The 23,836-nt window shown below is 40.5% G+C and overlaps 1 protein-coding gene across 5 annotated transcripts in view; it reads right to left on the bottom strand.

The window, feature by feature from the left end:
- Nucleotides 1–10,294: 10,294 nt before the first annotated feature.
- Nucleotides 10,295–23,836, bottom strand: part of macrod1 (mono-ADP ribosylhydrolase 1) — a 95,534-nt gene continuing 81,992 nt past the window's right edge. For 2 of the 5 annotated variants that reach the window (XM_084010018.1, XM_084010019.1), the window contains exons 7-10: nt 22,177–22,207; nt 18,863–18,936; nt 14,852–14,933; nt 10,295–10,735 (exon numbers count right to left, since the gene is read on the bottom strand). In XM_084010018.1, coding sequence (XP_083866144.1) covers nt 10,701–10,735; nt 14,852–14,933; nt 18,863–18,936; nt 22,177–22,207 — 222 coding nt within the window. In that variant the 3' untranslated portion in view covers nt 10,295–10,700. Of the gene's footprint in view, nt 10,736–13,529; nt 13,560–14,851; nt 14,934–18,862; nt 18,937–22,176; nt 22,208–23,836 lie in introns of all 5 variants that reach the window. The other 3 variants (XM_084010020.1, XR_014597194.1, XM_084010021.1) reach the window with 3 other exon arrangements.

The following is a 23,836-nucleotide window of genomic DNA, read 5'->3' as shown; positions in this document are numbered from 1 at the left end:
ACTGTCAAAATCTCCATGCTTTCACCGGGCTTTTACTCAATGAGGTTAGCAAAGGTGAGTCTGTTCATCTATAACTCCCCCTCGTGCTTTCCTCCTTACCACACACTCCCCCTCTCCCTCTATTTCATCATCCTCCTCTCTCTGCTCAGTTGGGGATCCTAACAGTTTGTCCCCCCCCTCCCTTCTCCCTTCTCCCCCTCCCTCATGCACTCCCTTTCTCTCCCCTAGTGTATTAAGGGGCTTTGACGCTCTCAGTAAAAGCTGATTTATTCTCTTGGTGGTATCGATCGGTTTCTGCATTAAAGATTATAATTCATTACCCTGGCCCCTTTTAATACATTAAACACTCAAAATAAAAATAAAATACCCTCTCCCCCGCCCACCACCACCACCTCCCAGACTCTCCGTGTCCAGAGGGTGCGGGGAAACGCTCTTGTCGAGACGTCCGGCCTGTCGGCCTGGGCCACACAGCTCCACCTGTCTGTGTGTGTGTGTGTGTGTGTGTGTGTGTGTGTGTCACCAACTCAGTAGAGAAACACACTCCAACCTTCACACACACACTCGTAGTCTGGTGCAGTTTAACGTCGAACACAAGCGAACACATGCACATTGTCATAAACACTATCACAAATCAGCAATGGATGGATATGTAGATGGATCAATAAATAGATCTGCAACGACTAACACTTTTGGGAACCGTTGAATTCAGGGATTTATACATGCAAAAACTGATGAGAAAACCACCAGCAGGGGTGATGGATAGATCTGACACTTTGTTCTTCCTCAAAGTCGTCTTTTCGTCATTCAGATGAATTTCAAGAGGGCGCAGCAGAAACGACCACGTTCTGCTTTGTCCGCCAACAGAATACAGATTTCTCTCAGACAGGTCAAGTTAAAGATTTGTGTACGCTCTCCTGTTAGTCAATACAGCCGGCCTCTCTGGGACAGTAAGGATTTAAGAAGCGCTATGTGTCCCCTATTGATTTTACCCCAAATGGCCGCACCAATTCCCTGCACAAAACAAGATTGCCCTTCCCCATCGCCTTGACACATTGATTTTGTATCGGTGCTTCACGGACTTGAGGAGCAATCCCTCTGATTCGGCCTCCTTGCGCTGTCACCCTGATGGACAATTTCCCTCTCCATGCCTACCGCTCCTCGTCACTTCGCTTTCTCCTTCCATTAAAGGACTCTTCTACCTCTAAGCCCTAACTTCTCTCTGTCCGGCCTTCCCGTCTCCTCCTGCCCCCCCCTTCTCTTTTTCCCTCTGACAGGCTTTCAGACAGTAAATCAGAGACATTGATCCAGCGCAGCGCCCAAGTGTCCTGGATTCTGCTAAAGAGCCATTTTCATTTCACAAGCGGTTTACTGGCCTCGCTTCCCCCCCACCCGTAAACATCGCCCTCCTCCCTCTTCTCTCGCTCTCTCCATCATGGCCTCATCCATACACGTCACCCATCTCACCTGACTGCTGGATCCTCATCGTCTCTGAGTGCCAGCCACTGTTTTTCAACCAATTTTGCTGCCGACTCACAATTTTCGTAGAAGAGAAATACCTTGAAAGGCCTGAAATATTCCACTAATGAATCCTGATTGCTCTCTCTCTCTCTCTCTCTCTCTCACGCACACACACACACACGCGCACAGTCACTTACCCTAACCAGAACCACTACCAGCCTGTTCCTGACCCTTACTCTAACCTTAAACTAAACCTAACCTTAAACCAAGTCTTCACACTAAAATGTAATGCTTTACTTGCATGTGTCCCCATTTGGTCTAAAAAAAGGGTGAGTCCCCACAATGTCAGTGTATAATGATATATATGTCCCCACATTACCAGTAAAAACACACACACACACACACACTCATTTGTATATCTTGCGCTCTTCCACAACTAGGGTCCAGAGCTCGGCAGGGTTGCTTGAATTGGTTCCAAGAGGTCTGACTCCAGCAACATCAGGACTAATTTAACTTCTTAATAATTTGTTTGACATCAGCACAATGAATACAGTGCAGCACTACTTTTCAGGTCTCCCTGGCTTTTACCACATTTCTATAAGGGTTTAACTGGGGAGAACGCTACAGTATGTTTAACTTGGCATCACAAGCTTCTATAAACTAGGGCATTTTCAGTTTGCGGCGTGGCCGTTCGGAGCATGTGATCGTATTGAAGCGGTATCGTCCGGTGGTATGACCGCTCAGAGTATTGGCTTAACGTGCTGCTGCTTCTCTGGGGAAGCGAAGAAGAACTTGTGCTTTTGGGGAATTTAAAAACTTGAAATATTACATTTTTTTAATTACTTTTTTAATTGATTTTTTTTTAATGAAATTATCATTTGAATGTTTTATGGCTTGAGTTTTTATTGCATTGTGACGACATATTATACTATGACTTTTTAAATACATTTTTAATTACAAAAGTTGCATTTTTATGAAATAATGCATTTTGAAATGTCAATGGCATAGTATGGCTTTTGCATGACATATATTAACAATTATTTTATGATTTAAAACAGCATACGATAACTTACACAGTAATTATACTATGTATATGTATTAAATACAATTACACATTTTGGAGTACCTTTATTGGATAGAGAATATTGGATGCAGCAAATGGCCTCAGGTCAGATTTGACCCTGGGTCGCTGAAGAAAGGCTTCTGCCTTGGTGACTGAGGTATATGAGCTCTTTATGATACACTGCATTATGGCCATGATATACGACAAATTAATTTAATTAATTTCTTCACGGCATACTATGACTTTTAGGGGAATATTATATTATGACATTTGCTTATGAAATATTTATGAAATTTCTATGACATCTTGCCTGTTGAATTTTTCATGGCATATTATGAATGACATTTTTGTGGCATACTATGTTATCAATTTCATTTGACATGATGTACTATGAGTTTTGTTGTGCCATTTTTATGACATTCTATACGACAATCTTTTTAAATGGAAATTTTACTATGACTTAATTTTTTGGACATTTTAATGGTATCTTATATTACACAATGGTATGACATAGTAAACTATGCATTTTTATTACATTTTCTATTGACTTTTCTGAATTAATTTTAATGAATTTTTTTAACGCGCTGCACGGAGGTTTAGTGGGTAGCACTGTCGCCTCACAGCAAGAGGGTCCCGGGTTTGATTCCCGGATCAGGTCTGGGTTCCTTCTGTGTGGAGTTTGCATGTTCTCCCCGTGTAAGCGTGGGTTATCTCCGGGTTCTCCGGCTTCCTCCCACAGTCCAAAGACATGCAGGATGGGGATAGGTTCATTGGTGACTCTAAATGTCCCGTAGGTGTGAATATGAGTGTGAATGGTTGTCTGTCTCTACATGTCGGCCCTGTGATAGACTGGCGTCCTGTCCAGTGTGTACCCTGCCTTCGCCCAAAGTCAGCTGGGATCGGCTCCAGCCCCCCGCGACCCTGAATACAGGACAAAGCGGTAGGGTAGACAATGGATGGATGGATTTTTTAACAGTCGCCAAGGCAGACAAAAATGTCCCTAAATAAGTCTATGGGCTGTCACAGACCCCAAAGACCCGAGTGTGGACTCAAATAAAATTGTAGGGGTTCAAGAAGAGCTGGAGACGTGCATTCAGTTCACAATTCTATTTATTTCAAATGGAATGGTGGCTATGGAGGGCCTGAGAAGAAAGGAAAAAAACCTTAGGTGAAAGAGAAAAACTTTATTTAATAATTCTACTAATAAAAGCTAAACCAGTGACACTGCTGAACAACTGGCATTAATATAAAATACCACACATCCTCATAAAGGTATATTGTAACCAGGCGGCAGGGTAATTACCCCTGGGAGAGTCTCATCACAGACCCCAATAGAAACCAGGTGCACACACTGATCACAGGACACTGCAACTTGCACAAAGAAAGAACCCTACAAACAAGAAGTGACCACCACACTTCAATACCACAATGCAAGGAGGGGTGTGTGTGTGTGTGTGTGTGTGTGTGTGTGTGCGTGTGCGTGTCCCGCTGGTGTTCCCACCGCCTGAGGAGAGCAAAATAAAACAGCTCAGTTGGTTCAAAAAGGGTGAAAATGACAATATATAAACTACAAGCCGACCGTCTGACCTTTGAACAACAATATAAATATACAGTGGGCCACAATATAAACACTTTACTTAATAGTCTCCACTAAAACTCTGTATGCGGGCTGGACAGCACTGGTGCTCAGTTTGGATATAAGCATCTAAGTTGCAGCAGCATCAGAACCGCTTGGCTCTGTTGTGGCTCAAACAGGGTGCTGAAAACTGGATATGTGCCTCTTCAGCATGGTGCTACAGATCAATCTGGGTCAATGCGGTCACAGCCGCATCACAACTGCACAGACACAGCGGTCCTGCCACAAAGCCAGCAGGCCTCAGACAAAGGGCTGCTAATTGCCCTCACCTGTGCTTATAAAGGGGGAGCTCTCTAGCCCCGCCTACCTGGGCGGTGCTCCACATGATCCCTCATGGTTTGTTTTTGCAACATGGACAATTTGATTATGCATTTCTATATCAAGTATACTATATATTTTTTAATGAACATTTTTATGGAACACTATACTATGACTTTTTGTGACAATTGTTTAGTGATTTTTTGAAATTATGGCCCACTGCTCTATGAGAATTTTAGGATAATTTTACTGCATCCTGTTCTATGATTTAAAAATAAATAATTAGGAATGTCTTTATAGCATATGTGATGAGCCCTCTATTCCAGGAGGGGTCTGTGTTCCTTTTGCTTCTCTTCCAGGACTCTAACAGCTGATGTGCCACACCTGAGCCTAGTGTGCTTCGAGGCAGAAAGGCTCACCACAGGAACATGGACCTCCCTCAGTGTGAGCGTCCCAAGTCTCTTACATTTCATCCACGGTTTCCTTACTTGCGTCTTAGTCCCTCCCACTGGTGATGCATGGACGACGGCTGTTTTCTTTTGTTTGCTTCAGATGTTTTCACACGCCCACACATGCACACATCACAGATATCTGACTTTCTACATCTTTTTGGTTCATTTGTGAAATTTTTGCGTCTATTTATATATACTGTGACATTTTGTTTTAAGGCATAGTATATTACGTCACTTTTTACACCACATTTATGGCATAATATACTTATAATAAAATAGTGTACTCTGACGTTTTTATTACAAATTAAAGTAGTTTTTATACTATTCTATGATTTTTTTTCATGGCAAACTGTACTGTGACTTTTATAACATTTTGATGATAAACTATGTCATGATCTTTTGTAGCATACTACACTATGACATTTCTTATCATTTTGTTAATGGCGTACTATAATATCATTACAATTGTTTTGACATTTTTATGGGATGCTTTACAATCAAATGTTTTGACATACTTAATTTTTTATGTTATATTATACTGTGAAATGTTTTACGGCTTACTATAGTGTGGCTTTATCGTGAAATAATATTCTTTTTACATACTATGTTTTATAATTTTTTATTGCATACTATGACATTTTTTAATAACATACTATGTTATTAATATTTTATGGCATAAATAATAATTAAATGCTTACGTATGAATGTTTTTTGGCAAACTATACTTAATTTTTATTTTATCCTTTAAGGTTAATTCATTTTGCCATTGAGCAAATACTGCGACCACAAATATATATTATTCAACATTGAATATACATCATACTAGCAGAAGCCCATTTGGAAAGGACCAATTGTTTGGCCTCTGAAAGTGCAGGGTTGTCGAGAACCACCTTTCGCTCATCTCCACGGAAGTGAGGAAGATTTGGGTTGTAACCTTAGTTTATTCAGCAGCACAAGTCAAGTCAATGAACTGTGGTCCATAAAAGCCCACTGCAGACGACATGCTCGTCATGCCAAGAGCGCTATCGCTTGTTAATTCAAAGTTTATTCAAATTTGACATGTGGCGCATCCACATTGTACCAAATTTGACACTGCACTCCCATGGGTCTCCAGAAAAACACCCACCAAGTGTGAAGTAGATCGGTTCTGGAGATATGCAAAGGTCATACCCGCATACACGCATAACGACAGACAAGAGAGTCTTCATTCAGTCTTCTGCTAGAGTTTCTGTGATGTTCGGGCAGGGACACATTTTCACTGTTTCGTCTCCATATAAGCACAAGATGTAAAACAGGGTTGCAGGGTTACAGTTCATACATTGTTCACTTAGTATTATTGTAAAAACTATGGAGCCAACTTGAACTACTGATGTAAAGGCAATATTTATGATGGATGAGAAAACTTATTTACAGACTGTAAATATTTACTGAAAATGGTGATATTGTATATTGGAAAGTGTTTGTCTTGCCACATGTTTCTTGCCATATAAATGTGAATCTCTGGTGTTATGTTGGTGTATTCTAAAACCCCACAATCTACTGTGGTGATTGTTACTGCAAACTGGCATTTTGCCTAATATGAACCACCTTTGTAGCAGTGTTTAGAATCGCGATTAAGTAACTGTGATTAAGAGTACCCATAACCCCCATTTTATTTTGTGGTTTAGTGCAGTTTTACCTAGCAATAATCCAGCTGGAATAATACCTCATCTTGTCACTTTTATAAAGCAGTTCATCTCAAGCCCTGAGTTCAGGTTCCCACCTTAAAAGTGTCACAACCTGAATCTCAACAGCAGGAGCCATAACCCTCTGTCTGCCAGCCGCCTGCAGGGTTGCGAGGCCCTTCAGGGAGATAATTATATCCCCCAACAGCAGATTCAGAGGCTTGCAGGCCAGAGACATGTCTGCAACAGGCAGTCGTACAAATATCTGAAGGGTTGTTGACAGCTGTTGATGGACTGGTTGCTTTTCTTGCTCTTCTTATATATATATTATTTGTTCTTATTTATTAGTACAAGTACAGTTACTTTAAAGGGATTTAAATCAAGTACAGGTACAATTGTACAGATAAAACCAAACAGTGTCAGTTAAAATGTATTCTGATTAAGTGCTTTACATTTTTAAAAAGGAAAGTGGCATCAGACCAAAAAAACTAAATTACTCATGGCAACAACAAACAAATGTTATGGACACTGTGGGGAGTGCAACAGACAATATTAGACTAAACCAATATATATCTTATATATATATATATATATATATATATAATATATATATATATATATATATATATATATATATATATATATATATATATATATAATAATATATATATATATATATATATATATATATATATATATATATATATAATATTATATATAATATATAATTTATAACATTTATACATGACCAAAGAAAACACAATCATGTAATGTTTAAACAATATAGGTGGTACAGTTGGTGCATCACTGATTCATTAAGGTACCCTATTTTATGTTTTTTACTTATGCAAGGTACACTAATGCCAACTTTAACCCATAATGAAGTCTTTCTGCATCATATAGCATTGTTGTTAACTTGACAAATTGCTAAGCCTGGCCCAGGTGACACTCTCTGACAGCGTGACCTCTGTGGATATGGAGCTCTTTGGTCGGTTTCCTCCTGCAGCAGCTGAATTATCTCCTTTCTGCTTTCCTTTTCTTCCATCCTCAAACAGTTTGAAATGACGCAAAGTATCTTCTTACTTCCACTGCTGTTGTACAGTATGACAATATTATGTATTATGGTCATGTAAAGTCTATATAAGTGAACATAAAGTGTTTATTATAGGACAATCTTCACGGCTTGAGTAATAAAAATGGTTGCTACCAGTCCAAATTTTTTATCCAATACAAATAAAAAATTTTGTGACTTTTGTTTTGAACCGTCCTGTTTGAATAAATACTCACACACTAGGCTCACAAGTTTGGGAGAACTAGCTGCAACTAAAAAGACATTCAGCAAAATATCAAAAACACAAATTTCATCAGTGCACACCAGAAATAGTGCCAGCTAAGAAATACATATTCTGAATGAGAGCAACTCAGATACAAAATTGAAAAGCAATAAATTAACATACTAACAATTCAAAGTTTACTCTCCGTCTCGCTGCTGGAAGAAACTCAAGCAGAGCAGGAACAAATGTGTTTAAGTGCCAAGAAAATGTTGACAAGGCGGGAACCTGCTGTAGATGGCAACAAACACAGTCAGCAACAGTAGTCATCAGCCTGAAATAATTCTTCAGAAAAATAACCCCATCTGAGTTCACACACACACACACACACACACACACACACACACACACACACACACACACACACACACACACACACACACACACACACACACACACACACACACACAGACACACACACAGGATTATCACTGTATGTTCAGGAAGATGGAGGGGAATCAGCCGTCAAGTTAACGAAACAGTCAGCATAATTGTTCTTCATCTGTCATTTCAAAAAAAGCTATGGCTATGAGAGAGAGAGAGAGAGAGAGAGAGAGAGAGAGAGAGAGAGAGAGAGAGAGAGAGATTACTGATGCTACAGTGATGAAAATTGGTTGGAGGATAATGAGTCTCATTGTCTTTTCATCCTCTCATCCTGTCTCTCTTTCTCTCATTACCGAGAGTGACTGGTCGGCAAGTAGCTTCACAGTCTGCTGCTTATTAAAAAAAAACCCAGAGCTCCTTTAGATGAGTTCATCAGGCTTTCCATCCCTCTTTTTTCCCTCCATCTCCGTATCCACCCGCCGGCTCGGCATCCTCTCATCCCCGCCTTTTTTCCCTCCCTCCCCCTCTCTCAGTTTGAACTCCTACATCCTTCCTCTTTCCGTCTCTGTATCCCCCCTTCCATCTGTTTAGCTTTTTTCCACCATCCTGTGGAGTAAAACAGCGAGAAAGAGTGATGAGGAGGAGGAGGAAGGAGAAGAGACGGAGGCCCAGACAGAGAAGGGAATCAAAGAGCTCAGCAGAGGAAAAGACAATCCCTTTGTGACAGATGAAGCTTTTATAGAAAAAAGGGAATTTTTGCCCAATTTCCCATTGATATTCTTTGTAGTTTATTACCCCCCCACAACTCCTCTCTTTCCTTTGTCCCAACTCTACCCCCCTCCTCTCTGTACGTCTGCACCACCGTGGCAGATTGTTTGGAATCAATAAAGATGGTTGTTGGCAGATGAAAGTCGTGGGGCGGGGCGGTCGCTTGCTATACACTCAATTCGCTTCACACAAATCACTGCCTGCGCCCGCCGACACGTACTGGCTACATCCTGCAATAGACAATTAAAAACTCATACAGATGCGCTGTGGGGAGAAGCATGATGGGGCTTGCATAAACACACATATGGTGAGTCCTGACAGGCAGCCAGGCTGGATGGGATTTGGACAGCATGGAGGCGAAAAAAAAGGAAATAAAGAGGGAAAAAAAGAGGGAAGGAGGGACGATTGATAATTGTTGTTAAAAAGGAACAGGTGGTGTGGTCCAGCAACAAAGGGGAAGCTGTGAACGTGAAATGGTGTTTCTGGCAGGAGAAGTATTCAGATCCTTTAGTCAAGTAAAATTAGTAGCATAATATATTAATACTTAAAGTCTGGGTAAAACAAAAATAAAAGTGTGTTCTGCTGTGTTTGTCATGCCACAGAAAATATATTTTTGAATAATAAAATCTTGGAAAAATGAGCCGAATTCTCTGCTGAGGTCGCGTCCTCTAAAGGCTCTGAACCTTCACCTAAACCTGGATAAAATAATGTGTTTGTGTTTCTCTAGACTTTCCAAATGACTGATGACCGTATGACGGAGTAGACTACGGATGACAGAAGCACAAGTTCAGCTGGCTCACTGGGATTTGTCCAGATGGCCGGGACTCCTCGATCTATAGCTAGCAAACTGTGTGTTTACACATTGAAAAACAGTGTGAATATTTCCTACGTGATTTTGCACACCTGTTATTATTGGAAATAAACAACACACTATAAATATAATCATGTTGAAACCAACCATATGACCCAGCTTAACTGATGCCACCACTGAAATTTATACAGGAACTTTATATATTGCTGTGTAGTTTAATCTACCAAATCGTCATATGCAAATATATTTGTGTGTGAAATTTGAAAGTGACTAGTAGCTACCAATAGTGGTGGAATAAATATATTTCCCTGTGAAATACGAAGTAGTTACTTTAAAATATACTCAAGTAAACTACAGTACTAACTCAGTAGGACAGTATTTGTAATAGCAAATCTACTTAGTTACTTTCCACCACTGCTGACAACTAAACAAAGTCCCTCCTTCTGTCTCTCACATTCAGGAAACTAAAAGGAAATGTTCATGTACTCGTATCGCATCCCAAGAAATAATGAATTCATACACGACAGGAGCCTGTGTGTTTTGTTTTAATACACTTTTTGTCATCACACATGCACACACACAATGGAGTCACAGTAATCAAACAGCCCGGGATCCCTACAGTAAATCATAGCTTGATGCAAAGCTGACCACGGACAAGAACGGTCAATATAGAGTGCAGCTTAAAGTTGCTTCTTTTTCGGGAGATGATCGATATCATTTAACGCCTCCATCACAACATCTCCATTTGTGGGGGCAAAACAGAGGAACTTCTGCAGGAGAGCCAGCGTGTACTTAAAAGAAAAAGCAATCATCCTTTAGGAGCTTTCTTCCTGCTGAAGAAGGTCTTGATCTGCGTCAACAGCGAGGAGGAAGAATCTGAATGTTGAGCGTAGCGACGTGTAACCACAGCAACCAAATCCGACCAATCCCCTCTCTCAGAGTTTACTCTTGACTGTGGCCTCTGTTGGAGCTGGGAGAGAGGAACAAAACAAAAACGAAATTGTAAAACGAGCGAAGAGGGCACTCTAACTTGGTCATGCAGCGATTAATGGCGTATCGGCTTTTCGGAGGGTCCAGTCGCCTCAGAGGGATCTGTTAGCGCGGATAAGTCACTCTCAGTCCAACGTGGCTAAAGACACACGGGAAACATGCAAACACGCGCACGTCCAACAGACAGCCAGCGTGGGCAGAGCCAGGTGTTGGAGACACATAAGGTTTATAGCAGAGACTTGGAGGTGTGCCTGCAGCAGACAGTTCCGGTCCATCTACCAGCCAAGCACCGCTACTGCTCGCTCACTGCTGCTACAAAACCTGCTGTACATCCATTAGAGGAGGAAGACACCAACAGCTAGTGCAGACTTCTTCTTCTTCTTCTTTTTTTTTAAGCGACACACCTGTGTGTTTTGGAAAATAACCTCTTTAGTCAGCCGACCCAGTGTGAAGACGTGAAAGTGCTGATTTCATGCTTCAAGTGAAGAGTTGATGCTGTGTCACAGTATGAGGCTAAGAGATTCCCTCGTAACAGAATTATAAAGTAAGCCCTCTGACTCTAACGTTGGATGGATTCCTGCTTCAGAACTCATATATAAAACAACTCGAGCTTACAATCTGACCATGAAATCAAAGATAATATTACATGTACGCCTTTAAAGCAGCATTCATTGATTTTTGATCATTCCTAAAACAGCTGGCCCAACCTTTATCAAACATTTAGAGGGACTATTTTCATTACCATCAGCAAGACAGCGTGTGATGAAATTAACTACAAAAATAAACTAGTTTACCTGAGTTCGTGTCAATGAAGGAACGTGTTTTAATGGTTATAAAATCAAATAAAAAAAAGATAGATTTAGCTACACAGGAAATAGTAAGTAGATAAGTAGTTAGAATCAATTAATCAGTTTAGATTTTTGTAGGATTTATAGAAAATAACAAAATATATCACCAGCATTACGCTTGAAACTCATACTAACAGTTATATTACCGTTAATGTGAGCTGGCTGCTTCTGTCGCATTCCATCTAGAAAACACTTCTTAGTAAATTCTCTACATAGCTATTTTTTGTATGAAGTACAAGGGCATCACAGTTTGAGATCCCATTATTTTTTAAGCAATTGATCTTCCCTGAGGCCCGCATTGAAATGAGAGAGAAATCCCTCTTGGTATTGGCCACTACTGGTCGAATCTGTCTGCAAAAAGATAAAAATTAAAATTAAGACTCTTAACCCAATGTCTGACTGTTAAGCTTAAGTGGGAGATACAGCTGCAGAGTTGATTGGATTTAGCTCTTATTTTTAATAGGTTGCTCCTCTTTTTCCCTCTTACTCTTCTTTGCCTCCTTGTCTGCCGGTGCACCGATGTGAAACGCTTTAAATCCCCCGTTTATGGTGTGTTTTCATCTTGTCTTCATCTTATTTTATGTCTGCTGCATTTTTGGCAAGGAATCTCAAAAAATACTGAATTGTAAAGGTGAGAAAATTATGTTAAAATGTCATGCATACCGTATATGTACAGCCTTGAAGTGTTGAGCAGCATGCATATTAATGATATACAGGGTGATATATTCACCCCCCAAAGGCATTTCTCTGTTGCTTTGACTTTACTGCCACTGAGACCATGAAAATCCTCCTTCCATTTAAAATTAAACACAACACTCCTTACTTTCAATGTCAAACTTGCTTCACTGCATTTGCTTCCTTTTGTTCGTGCTGCCAACATTTTGTGGAAAAATGTGTCTGCTGTGGTTAATCTTTGGTGTTACTTTCTTCTTATTTTGGTTGATGAATAACCACATTTTTTTTTGTCACATAACTCTGTGGAAAGATAATAATTCTAACTGCTTTGTAAGGTTTAAAAGCACAGACGGAGGCACCTGTTCAGGCCCACTGTTGTTTACATCCTCAACGTCTTACTGTGTATTGAGAACCTGAGAGTTTTAATCACCCTCTCCATATTCAGAATTTTATTTATTAAAAAGATTGACCAAATTAGATGCAGGACCGATTGATCAGCTGTATGAAACTTGTGGAAGTGAAACTGTTTTGTTGGTTTTGAGTTTAACTTTTGCAGTAACTCTGTGCCAAAAAAAAACACAAACTGTTCTATAAGAACAAAAACCATGAGATGGTTGAGACTGTTTAAAAAAAAATGTTTTGGAGGAGAGTTTGATTTATAGCAGCGGTAAAGCAAGACATTAGAGGTTAAGGCTGCGGTTGTAATGCCAATGCTTAATTTGAATAATTGAGTGAATGACTGATCATGTTTAGGAGCCCAGACTGCTCGGCATTATAACACTATCAATCACGGCTGAAATCAAAACAAATGGTTGAAGTCGTCATGTCACAGCTCCAGACAACATAAAATTGACATATTTACTATACTTGATTCAACCATACAGATCAATCTGCAATGATAGCCTTCATTTAGTAATATTGAAAAGCAGGTGAGACTGGACTTACAGATTCAGAGGAACCGTGGAGGCTTAAAATAAATGCTGTTGTTATTTCTTTTTCATCTAAACCTAATACTTCTCAACTTCAGAGGGAACAGCTTTTAATACTTCTCCCCTCTGCAACAGTTTGATAAACTGGCTAGCTTGAGGCTGGTGTTGCCCAATGCAAAAACCCATTTTCATGTTACTGAAGTGCAAATACTGGCAATGCTGGTTGGAGGGGGTTAAGGCTGCCCGGCCGTAAACAGACTAAATGTAGTTATTCCTTTAGATAAAGCAAACTACACATGTTGAAACACACCATGCTGGTTACCTGAACAGTGTGCTGCTGCCATTGGTCAGGCTAAAGGGATGGACACAGAAATGATGGCAAGCACAGATGATTGGCTAAGATATGAAGAACAATCCTCAAATTTCATCTTGCAAACAGTAGAAGAAGAAAGAAAACAGGTGCACACACACACACACACACACACACACACACACATTCTTACAACAGATGGGAACACAGGTTTTCATCCAAATGTAGCACACATTTTAACCACACATTCAGAACATTGGCAAAAGGAAATGCAGATTTATACGTGTTTCCATCTGCTGCTGTTATGTCAATAAGTTGGTTCATTGATATACGCAGTAGTTGGGGCTAACTCTCCAGTTGTCATTATGCCACTGCAGAAGAAGAGGTGCAAGGGGATGACATTTCTGTCTGGAGAAATAGTTGCAGCATGCAACTCCAACCTAAAATAATCAATTGAAATTTCTGAGTTGGACAAATGAGATACAATGTTTGGATTTTTTTTGTTTTGAGCGAATCTTTGCAACTCTTTTAGTTATTTTTTATCATGGCAACCCTAAAATGTTTGGATCACAGACCGCAGGCTACTGTCGTTTAATTATCATGTTTTAAGTCCTCATTTTATCCGTGAAGTTAGATATGTATAAAATCTACTGTTCCAGTAAAGACATCAGAAAAGTACAGTGAGAATGCCTCACTTTTAGTGGCGCCATAAACCTAAAAGGAAAACAAAACATCTCGTGTATCTCATCTTGTTTGTTCTACTTTGCCACTTTGCCATGTGTAACCCTATATCACTAATATTAAACACAGTATTAAATCAACAGAAGGAATGTTAATGTGTGTTGTAATAGATGAGTGAAATATGAAGTTTCTTTGTTGTCAGCTATAGACAAATAAAAGGCCTTGCCCATAAAAGGAATGTATACATCACATGGACTGTATGTCGGTATCTCTGAATATGCTCAGGTGTGTGTGTGTATTTGTGCATTAAATCAAATGATCAATTGTTAAAAAGGGGGAGGGTTGACCCACATTGCATCTCGTGTATTTAAATGGTTGAAATGTCACTGCATGTATTCGTGTGTGTGGTAAAAACGACACGTTTATTTGATGTAATTACACACAAATGCTATATATATATACACTATTATGTGTCTAATCACCCTTGTGTACGTGTGAATGGGCTGAATGTGCAAATAGCACACAGTGCAAAGATAAAGTAGTGTATTTGTCACACGGCAATGTGCGTCTCTATTTGTGTGTGAAGTTAAATTGAGCTGAGCTGTCCTCATTGTACATAGGAGAGTGTGTGTGTGTGTGTGAAGGCAACTCACCAGGAGGGAAGTAGAGCGGGAGGGTCTGCATATACAGCTCCTTATCCTTTGGCAAGAACACACAGAAGATGACTCTGTCCAGCTGACACACACACACACACACACACACACACACACACACACACACACACACACACACACACACACACACACACACACACACACACACACACACACACACACACACACACAGAATGACCTTTATTACAAACATATGCAATAACTGTGAACTCATCAACAGCAGGGGGGTAACAATGTAACAGTGTGTGACACTGTGCAGAGGCGCTATCAGGAGAAGGCAGCTAATGCATCAGTCCATTACTCCCCTATTAGCTTCCTATTATGATCATGCCTCAACACAGCACTTATTACACTGTGTGCTGGGGACAGATTGCTGGAAATATTGTGTGTGCGTGTGTGTGTGTGTGTGTGTGTGTGAGAGAGAGAGAGGAGAAGTATGTGTGTAGGGCAAAGTACTTGTACTGCAGTGTTTGTGTGTGGGAGAGATAAGTAACTATTTTAGTTTTAGTGCATGCCCGAGTGTAACACAGTGTGCAACCTATTTGGCATTAGGCCCTCAGTTTCACTCATCTCACACACACACAGACACACACACACACACACACACACACACACACACATACACACACACACACGCACACACACACACGCACAAACACAGCCATAAAGATAATAGCTTTCAAATAATATTAAGACACTGGCCGAGTGAGTGCAGCTATTTTACATCAATAAATAAACTTTATGCTCTTGTGTTCTTTAGGTCCCTGCAGTCTATAATATTCACATTAGATTCTATATAGCTGGACATATGGACAGAGCACAGCATCATATGTAGCCTGATGGTTAAAGTAACGCTAGCTACAGTAAAAGGATTGTTGTTATTTTCACCCTCTAACACACATCGTTACCTCCCTAATGTCTCTACAAAAGGTTGAGATTTTTCTGTTTTGAGGCGAGGCGTGGCGATTCATAGCCCGGCTGTTTCTTTCACTTTCAGTTGGGTGGGGAAGTTTAACCGCCAAGGCTTTCAGCAGCCTGCAAGCCTGCAGCCTGTGTTTTTCCGCCTAATGCTTGTTGCACAATTACCTTCCCTCGCCAGGATTTGAATGAAGGCTAAAGGGAAGATATGTAAATGTGCAGTGAGTAACTACATCCCCTGGGCTAAGGTTCAAAATCTCTAGCCTCCACACTAAGTTGCTTCCACTTGCGCCATTTTTCAGCCCCCCTCATTCAATTTAAAGGAAAATCCATTGTTAGGAAAGATACAAAATGGTCTCCCCGAAAACGGTAGCAGAGCTCATTTTGATACTATTGCAACAGGGACCCCGGAGAAGCGAACAATAACATCAAGTGCATGTAATGGGCCCTCTTCTTGACAGCAGCAACGTTTATTTTCCACATCTTGCATGGATTTCCCTTCACTGGCCTTCCTTAAATAATTATGCACGTCAATGTCCACGTGATTCTGCATTGAGTGAATGTTAAATAACATTTTCAAACTGCTCAGAAGTTCAAAATTCATTCTTGACAGTAGTTCAGAGAACTGCTTTCACACATCTGATCACAGGAGCCGCAGCAGAAGAGGGAGTTCGCCCAGTTATGGATTGGAGATGTTAAAATTTTCATTTTCTCTTCTGAAGTCAAGAGTTAGAGAATTAACCAACAGTTTTTGGGTGTTTCTGGTTACATTGAAAACAACTCTCTCATGACCAGCAACTTCATTGTGTTATATTTCCCCGTGTTAAAGCCTGTCGAACGCATTTACTATGCCTTTAACAAAAATGCAAATTGTAGCTCACATTATCTGCGAACAGCTGACATTTCAGTCTGCAAAACAGAAGAGAAATGAGAAGCTTTTGTCTACAGGAGACAAGTTCCTCTCAGTTTAAAAAATAATGACTAAATACTGAGGATTTCCTTAAATCTGGTACCGTTATCATTTTTATCCTCGTAAACTGCAAACAACACAAGACTCAAAGTAATTAAGTCGCATCCTGTCTAACCTCCGTTCCTCTGGCTTCTTTGACAATGTAATCTTTCTTTCATCTGCCTTTCTGAAAAGTAATCAAACATGATCGTGGGGTTACGGAAGAAAAAAATGACTACAACAATTACTATAACAAATTGAAACCTTCCAAAAATTGACTGCACTTATCTTGATGTATGAGGCAAACCACATGGCAGACATACTGTCTGTTCAAAGGCTTTATTTCTCTACTGCTGATGAAGATCACATGATATGATCAAAAGGCCCATAACGGCTACTAAATGGATCATGTGTGGTAGGCCATTTTCTCAAATGGTATCAGTTTTGGCGAAACTTTCAGGTTGATTGTCAATGTAATTTGTAAAATATTACAGCAATAAAACTTATGGGCTTGCTTGTGTTTTGCATACTAGCAGCAGTTTAGGTGATGCTTAACAAATAAATTATTCATGGTATTTATTACTATACTTGATGCAGGGTGTTGGCACATTTCCCCATGTCTTGAGTCGATTTTGTTTGTCTTAATGTGTGGGTAGTTTTCAATTTCCTTTTCCACATTATAGCTCTCCAAGTCAGAGTAAGCCAAACAGAACACAATGTAAAAGAAAAAAACTGAAATGAAGCAGTTCAATTAAAGAATAAACCTCCTCTGATGAACATTCTTACTTTTTATGCAAATAACTCTAATTTGTTCACAACAACCCCACCCTTAAAAGCACACAGTGGGACTCTTTTTGGGCAGAATTCAAACAAGAGCTTTGTTGATTTGGCTTCCTGGTCGCGTATTAAACCGTTTAAGTCTTGTTGACTGTTGTCTTCCATGGTGAGACTCGTTTAATCTGTGGAGCTCAGAACAGCTGACGGCATCGGCCGACTGGTATTGCTACAGAGACTCTGGAGACTCCCGAGCTAACAATAACATGGTCAACACCCTCTCTGGGAGGTGGTACAGCACGGCGGTTAGAGACCGAAGGAAAGATTGAAAAGAGGAGGGTGGGAGGAGACCCGAAGAGTAAAGGAGGAAGCGGGGAGGAGAGTTCAGAGTGTGCTCATGACTGACTGGAAAGTTTCCTCTTTGTTCCAATCTCCCATCCCCCCTCCCCTCCAGTCATCTGTTCCATCATTTTGTCTTTTCTCCGCTTGCTGTTTCTCCAGAGAGAAAGTGTGTGTGTGTGTGTGTGTTAGTTGGGTTTAGTCCCGCAAGGACCCAATTAAAACGCAGACTTGGCCATGAGCATGAGAGACACAACTTGGGAGTGTGTCTTTAAATGTATGTTTGTGTGTGTGTGTGTGTGTGTGTCTGTGTGTAAACCTTCTCCTCGCTCCCACCAGAAAACAAACACAACAGCTGTGAAAGGAATAACACCTAAAGGAAATGGTAGGGAAAAACTGCCAATGATGCAGACACACACACACACACACACACACACACACACACACACACACACACACACACACACACACACATTTTTTCCTATTCCGATACCAGTATCGGAAATGCCTCCGATTCTGCCAAAAATGCTGGCATCAGTATCGGCGAGTACTGGAGTCCAGGCACTGATCCGATACCATGTAATTTATTAGAAATATGAATTTATTTACTGGTTAGCTCCGTTAGCTTTCACACAGTTCTTCTTCGCCGGTCTTAAAACAGCAGCTGCCAAACCATCGGCAGCTGCTGTTTTAGAGTGGCGAAGAAGAATTGATCACCTGACACCTGTTAAAAGGAGCTAATTTTAGCGCATCATGTCGGCAGTTTGGCAGTACTTCACAGTGGATGTTCCCACTAGTAAGAAGGGCAACATGCAACATATGCAAAGACCCAATTTCGAGGGGTGGAGTTTCGAGTGTTGCAAATTTCAACACCAGCAACTTAATCAAACATTTTTAAACACACTGGTATCGGTATCGGCCGATACCCACAGCACGAATCGGTATCGGGAGGGAAAATGGTATCGGACCATCTCTAACACACATACACACACACACACACACACACACACCTTGTCATGATGTTCATCCAGATACTCCCTCACAGTTGCTAATGCCTCGTGCACAGCCAGCTCAGGTGGATATCCTAAACAAACAAGAACATACACATAAGTTAGAGGAACAGGTGCCGTGTCAGATCTGTGTGTTTGCGTTCGGTCAAAGCAGGTATCTGTTCTTCTTTTCCGCAAATCTAACAGTCCGTCTTCTGTGTATTCTCACTTCCTCTCATCCCCACTCACCTATTCCAGCGAGGTGCAGGCACAACACAATTGTTGGTTACTAGGAGACAGATGGAGAAAGACTATATAGCTTCTTCAATATTCATTCAGCTGCCGAGACCTTTCAGTGCTGCAAAATTATCCCCACTGCTGGAAACGCAACACAAAAGCAGTAAAATTCATCATCTGGTCAAACTGCTCAGCCACAAGCAAACCCATACTGTGTGATTATACAGTAATTATTCTATATATCCAGAGAGAGTGTGCAACACGTGAACAAAAGTGGGAATTCATGAGGGTGCAAATTGGCACTGAACAACGCATTGTTTCAGCACCAATATACACAAACTGCAAGGGATTTAATGTAATCTGTCAAACTGCTCCCATTATGATACTCTATGTAAACTGTTTTACGGCTTGATGGAAAAAAATAGCAAAGTTTGCAAAGTTTTCATAGCTAGTATGAAGTCAAATATTCGTCTTCATCTGATGAATAAGCACCTTTAAAATGAATAAATGTGGTCCACCTACACAGGTGCTTTCACCTATTTGTCTATTCTCAGGAATGCGTGGGTTTGACTCACACTTTACTTGCTTATGCCTAACTCTTTTGTTAAAAATTACATTATACTTAATTAATTCAAACAGCAGATGTGTTTCCAGTGTAAAGTAACACCACCCAGATTAAGTTTAATCAACCTAATGAGGAAATTATTTTAAGAATGCATTTGCAAAATATTTTCTACATTATACGCTTGTGGATATGATGTTTTTATGCTTACTAGGGCAGTGCCTGTTCAGTATGTAACGCTCATCCAAACAAATTCACACCCAACACTGCGCTGCCTAAGGTCCTGAGCAATAGTAAAGGACCATCCCTCCCTCTGCTGAGGGAACGTAGGGCATTAACCACCAAAGCCTTTGTTCAGGCTAAATGAAAGGAATGAAATATAGCCTGAACAAAGTGACTTTCCAGAGTGCTATTAGTGAATGGGTAGAATACATCAGCAAGTGGCCCAATAATTAGTGGTCGGACATATACATAAAGTAACATTACACCAGAAAAAAGACTAAAAGGCTTACAACTACGCATTTTGTGGTCATGTACAAAATATCAATTACCATGACACAGACTTTTTAGAGTATTACATTTTAAATTAGGCACCACATGCACAAGCATTTTTGATCAGTCCAGCGGTAGTAAACACATTTAATATCTTGTAGCCATAGTGTTTTGGTTTCACGCATGATTTATGCTTCTAGGGTTCTGTGAGCCCGTCCGTGCACATCCAACATTTTCTAGCTAAGCAGACCTGGAGGGCAGAACGGTGTTTGGAGGAGGTTTGACAATGTGTGTTTGCCCGGAGGAGAAAACCTGCACGAAGTATAAAAGAGCCGAAGGTTTCCTCCTCATGGTTCCATGCCAGCTCCTGTCCATGCGAGCCTCCTTGCATTAAGTACAAGTTAAGGCTTTAACTGGTGACTCTCAGGCGAATGCGTCCGCGGTTGCCCGTAGTGACGAAGGCTTTTGAAAACACTTAACAGAACATGTAGGTGTCCTTCTGAAAGACTTAAATCATTTATATTTAAATATATATTTATCCGTGTATAGTAACTAGGGCAACCATTCACATAAGTTCACAAATTCAGTTGTCGGAATTCTGTAGAACTGAGTCTGTTGGAATATTGATAATGACAACCGAATATGCAACAACCAGACATTTTAATGCTGTCAACAGTTTTAATTCAACGTTTAAAGCTCACCAACTCGTCTGAATGGCTGGGGCAAATCGCCACATACTTTTGATGACCTCGGCTGTAAATATGTCGACACACTTGCCAAGACATTGTTGCATCCCCGGTGCAAAAGCTCACACGAACATCCGTAGATAGCCGTGTCTTTGTCCGTGTAACAATAGCTTTTTTTTTCTTTGCAAACCAAGTGTCTCCATTCTTTGTCGATTACAACAACAAAACAGTCTTCAGTGTAAAAATCCTGTTTTTTGTACGTCCTCCATCTACCTTGAAAATATATAAATAAATAATAATAATAAAAAAAGGGATTAGCTCACCTAAACTGTAAACTGTCTAAGCAGGCAGACTAAATGAAAACACACATACAGTAGGTGTGCGCTGCCTTAAACAGCCAGTAGTTTCTTTCTCTGTGAAAAATTGGGATGAATACTGTGTGTTTGTAAAGTATTTTTCTGACACCAATTCCTCAAAATTTGTTCTTTTTTTCTGCTCTGCAACAAGCTGAAATTAGGCATTATTCACAAACTTCTGTTGGCTGACAGTATTGTTGGAATCAATACTCTTTCAATTTTCAGTTTCATCAAATGTTGGTTGATACAGAGAGTGCTATTCACAGTTGTTAAATCAATCTCAAGTATAGACACTTTTGCTGTTCTGTTCTCTTTAAAGATGGAAGAAAACAAACTTTGGATGCAGGCTACTCTTAAAAAGATGATGAGCTAAACAGAAATACAGCCAGAAACAGGGGGTAACGGAGAGGAAGACACGGATCACACAGTGAGTCAATGAGAACTTTGGCCTTCTCCTCTCTAGCAACAGGGAAGAAGTGTTTACAAGCAGCCCTCACACCCAAACCCACCGCGGGGGAGTGTTTAAGAACCGTCCTTAACTCTCTCTCCTGCCAGTGTGAAGGGGGATTACAGTCAATCTGACATGATCTCCAGCCTAATCTATCTTAATCTGCTGGTCTTAATCCAAGCCCTTAATCTGAGAACCACCTCTGGGCAGCAGGAGATAATGTGACAAGTGGCACAGGGCGGCTCAGCACTCTGATTTAAAAAGACAGACCAATACTGAAAACAAGCGTGAGATGGAAAATACTACCAGTGTGTGCAGCGTATCAACACAAAAACAAAATATATTCTTGTTAGATGAAAATTGATTTTTTTCTTCTCTCGCTCTCTCTCTCTCTCTCTCTCTCTCTCTCTCTCTCTCTCTCTCTCACTCAAAGCCGAACATAACATTTTTTGGAGTATAAACCCCTGAGCAACACATTAACACTTGAAGTAAAGCTATGAAAATGATGATATAACACACACACAGGGGACACATACATCATCAGTGACACTGACCGTAGATTCCAGTGGAGATGCAGGGGAACGCCTGCAGGGGAGAGATGACGGTCTGTTACTGATCACATGACAGTCTGCTTTCATCTCACACACACACACACACACACACACACACACACACACACACACACACACACACACACACACACACACACACACACACACTTTCTGACTTTCACCTCTATTTAAAAACCAAACTGTCAGTCATCCTATTGTTAAGGCGCCTGGTGTGGAAGGACTTCCTCCGTCTGCCATTAACCAGACATCATTATTGTAATTATAAATGTGGGTGACCATCATGGTATATTTAGAACGTTATAGTCTATAACATTTAATTCCAGCTTGATTTCGTAACACCGGTGTGTTTTTAACAATACACATGAAATAGAAAAACAGCCAAACAAACCATCGGCTGAAAATCCAAAAATGGGGACAACAGGTCAGACTTGTAAAAGGAGTCATTTACATGGACTGGCAACGCGTTGGGAGAGTGATGGTTCACAAACTTGTCAGTAAGAGCCTCTCGCCTGCAGCTCAATGTGGCTATCCCATAATAAAAAGCCACCTGTGTTTCTGCAGTTTTTCTTCCGAGCACGTCTTAAAACAATTCTCTTAGGGGTCAAGACGCCGATCGTGAACCACAAAATATACGGTTCAAATCCCGTTTTTATTGTTTTTTATCTCGACTGGGACCTTTTTGTCACATCTCCCTCATTTCCTGTCATCTCCCTGCTCTCCCTAGATAATAAAGGCATAAAATGTTGGGTCACAAAGATCTCTCTTCTTAAAGAATTTACATTTCCGAAGGTACTGTTTTTTAGTGCCAAACTCTCTTCTCTATGTTGCTATCCCTCGAGTGCATCACAGCAAGGGAACGCAGTCTGGAATAGAGGTACAGACAGTTTTCAACATTTTTCTAATATAGCAGCTGGAGCTGAAATGAGGCTTCAGCCTCACAATGAATACACAGAGTGACGACTGCAGAGTTTGACCCGCATCACTTAGATGGAATTACAAAAGACTTGCATTAAGTACGTGCATCGTTTCCTGTGAATCCCTTGTGAGCGAGGTAATTTGAAGCCTACTCAGGAAAGGTGAACTATGCTAATAAAATAAATAGAAAGTGTGAGGTAATTACACTGAATTCCTAATGCTGAAGTTTTTTGATATGAAGATTTTAGGCATTATAACTAAGTCATTGAAATCCATGTGAGACAGGGTCGTGGCACACCTCTGGAGTCTGGAAAAGCATCCACTAAACTTCAAAGTAAATCAAATATGGCAGATTCTCAACCTGCTGTCAAATAGTGGGGTACGAGCAGATGCCAGGACGCTCTCAGCGTCTCCAGATCTCTTCATTTCACTGCAGAGTTGGTAACTCGGGGTGAGAGCAAACACAACTCACAGGTTCCTCAAGGCGAAAGCTAAACATAAAAGTCAATGGATGTGAACTAATAACAAAAAGGTAAATTTGTGTTTTGGGGGCTATATCAATAAAATTGTACTTGACTTTATATCACAGTATTAATCAGATGGAGACCTTGTGATTACCCCTCTACATAGAAGACACAAATGCAAATTCTGGGCATGTAACAGAGAATAACAAATGCTGCAGTTGCTTCTTGAAACTAAAGATACAGAGCAATTATCTTTCTTTTGC

Source organism: Eutrigla gurnardus, assembly GCF_963514095.1.
Source record: "Eutrigla gurnardus genome assembly, chromosome: 5".
Lineage (NCBI taxonomy): Eukaryota > Metazoa > Chordata > Actinopteri > Perciformes > Triglidae > Eutrigla > Eutrigla gurnardus.
Note: the sequence above shows the minus strand (reverse complement) of the source record. Positions and strands in the feature narration are given on the sequence as shown.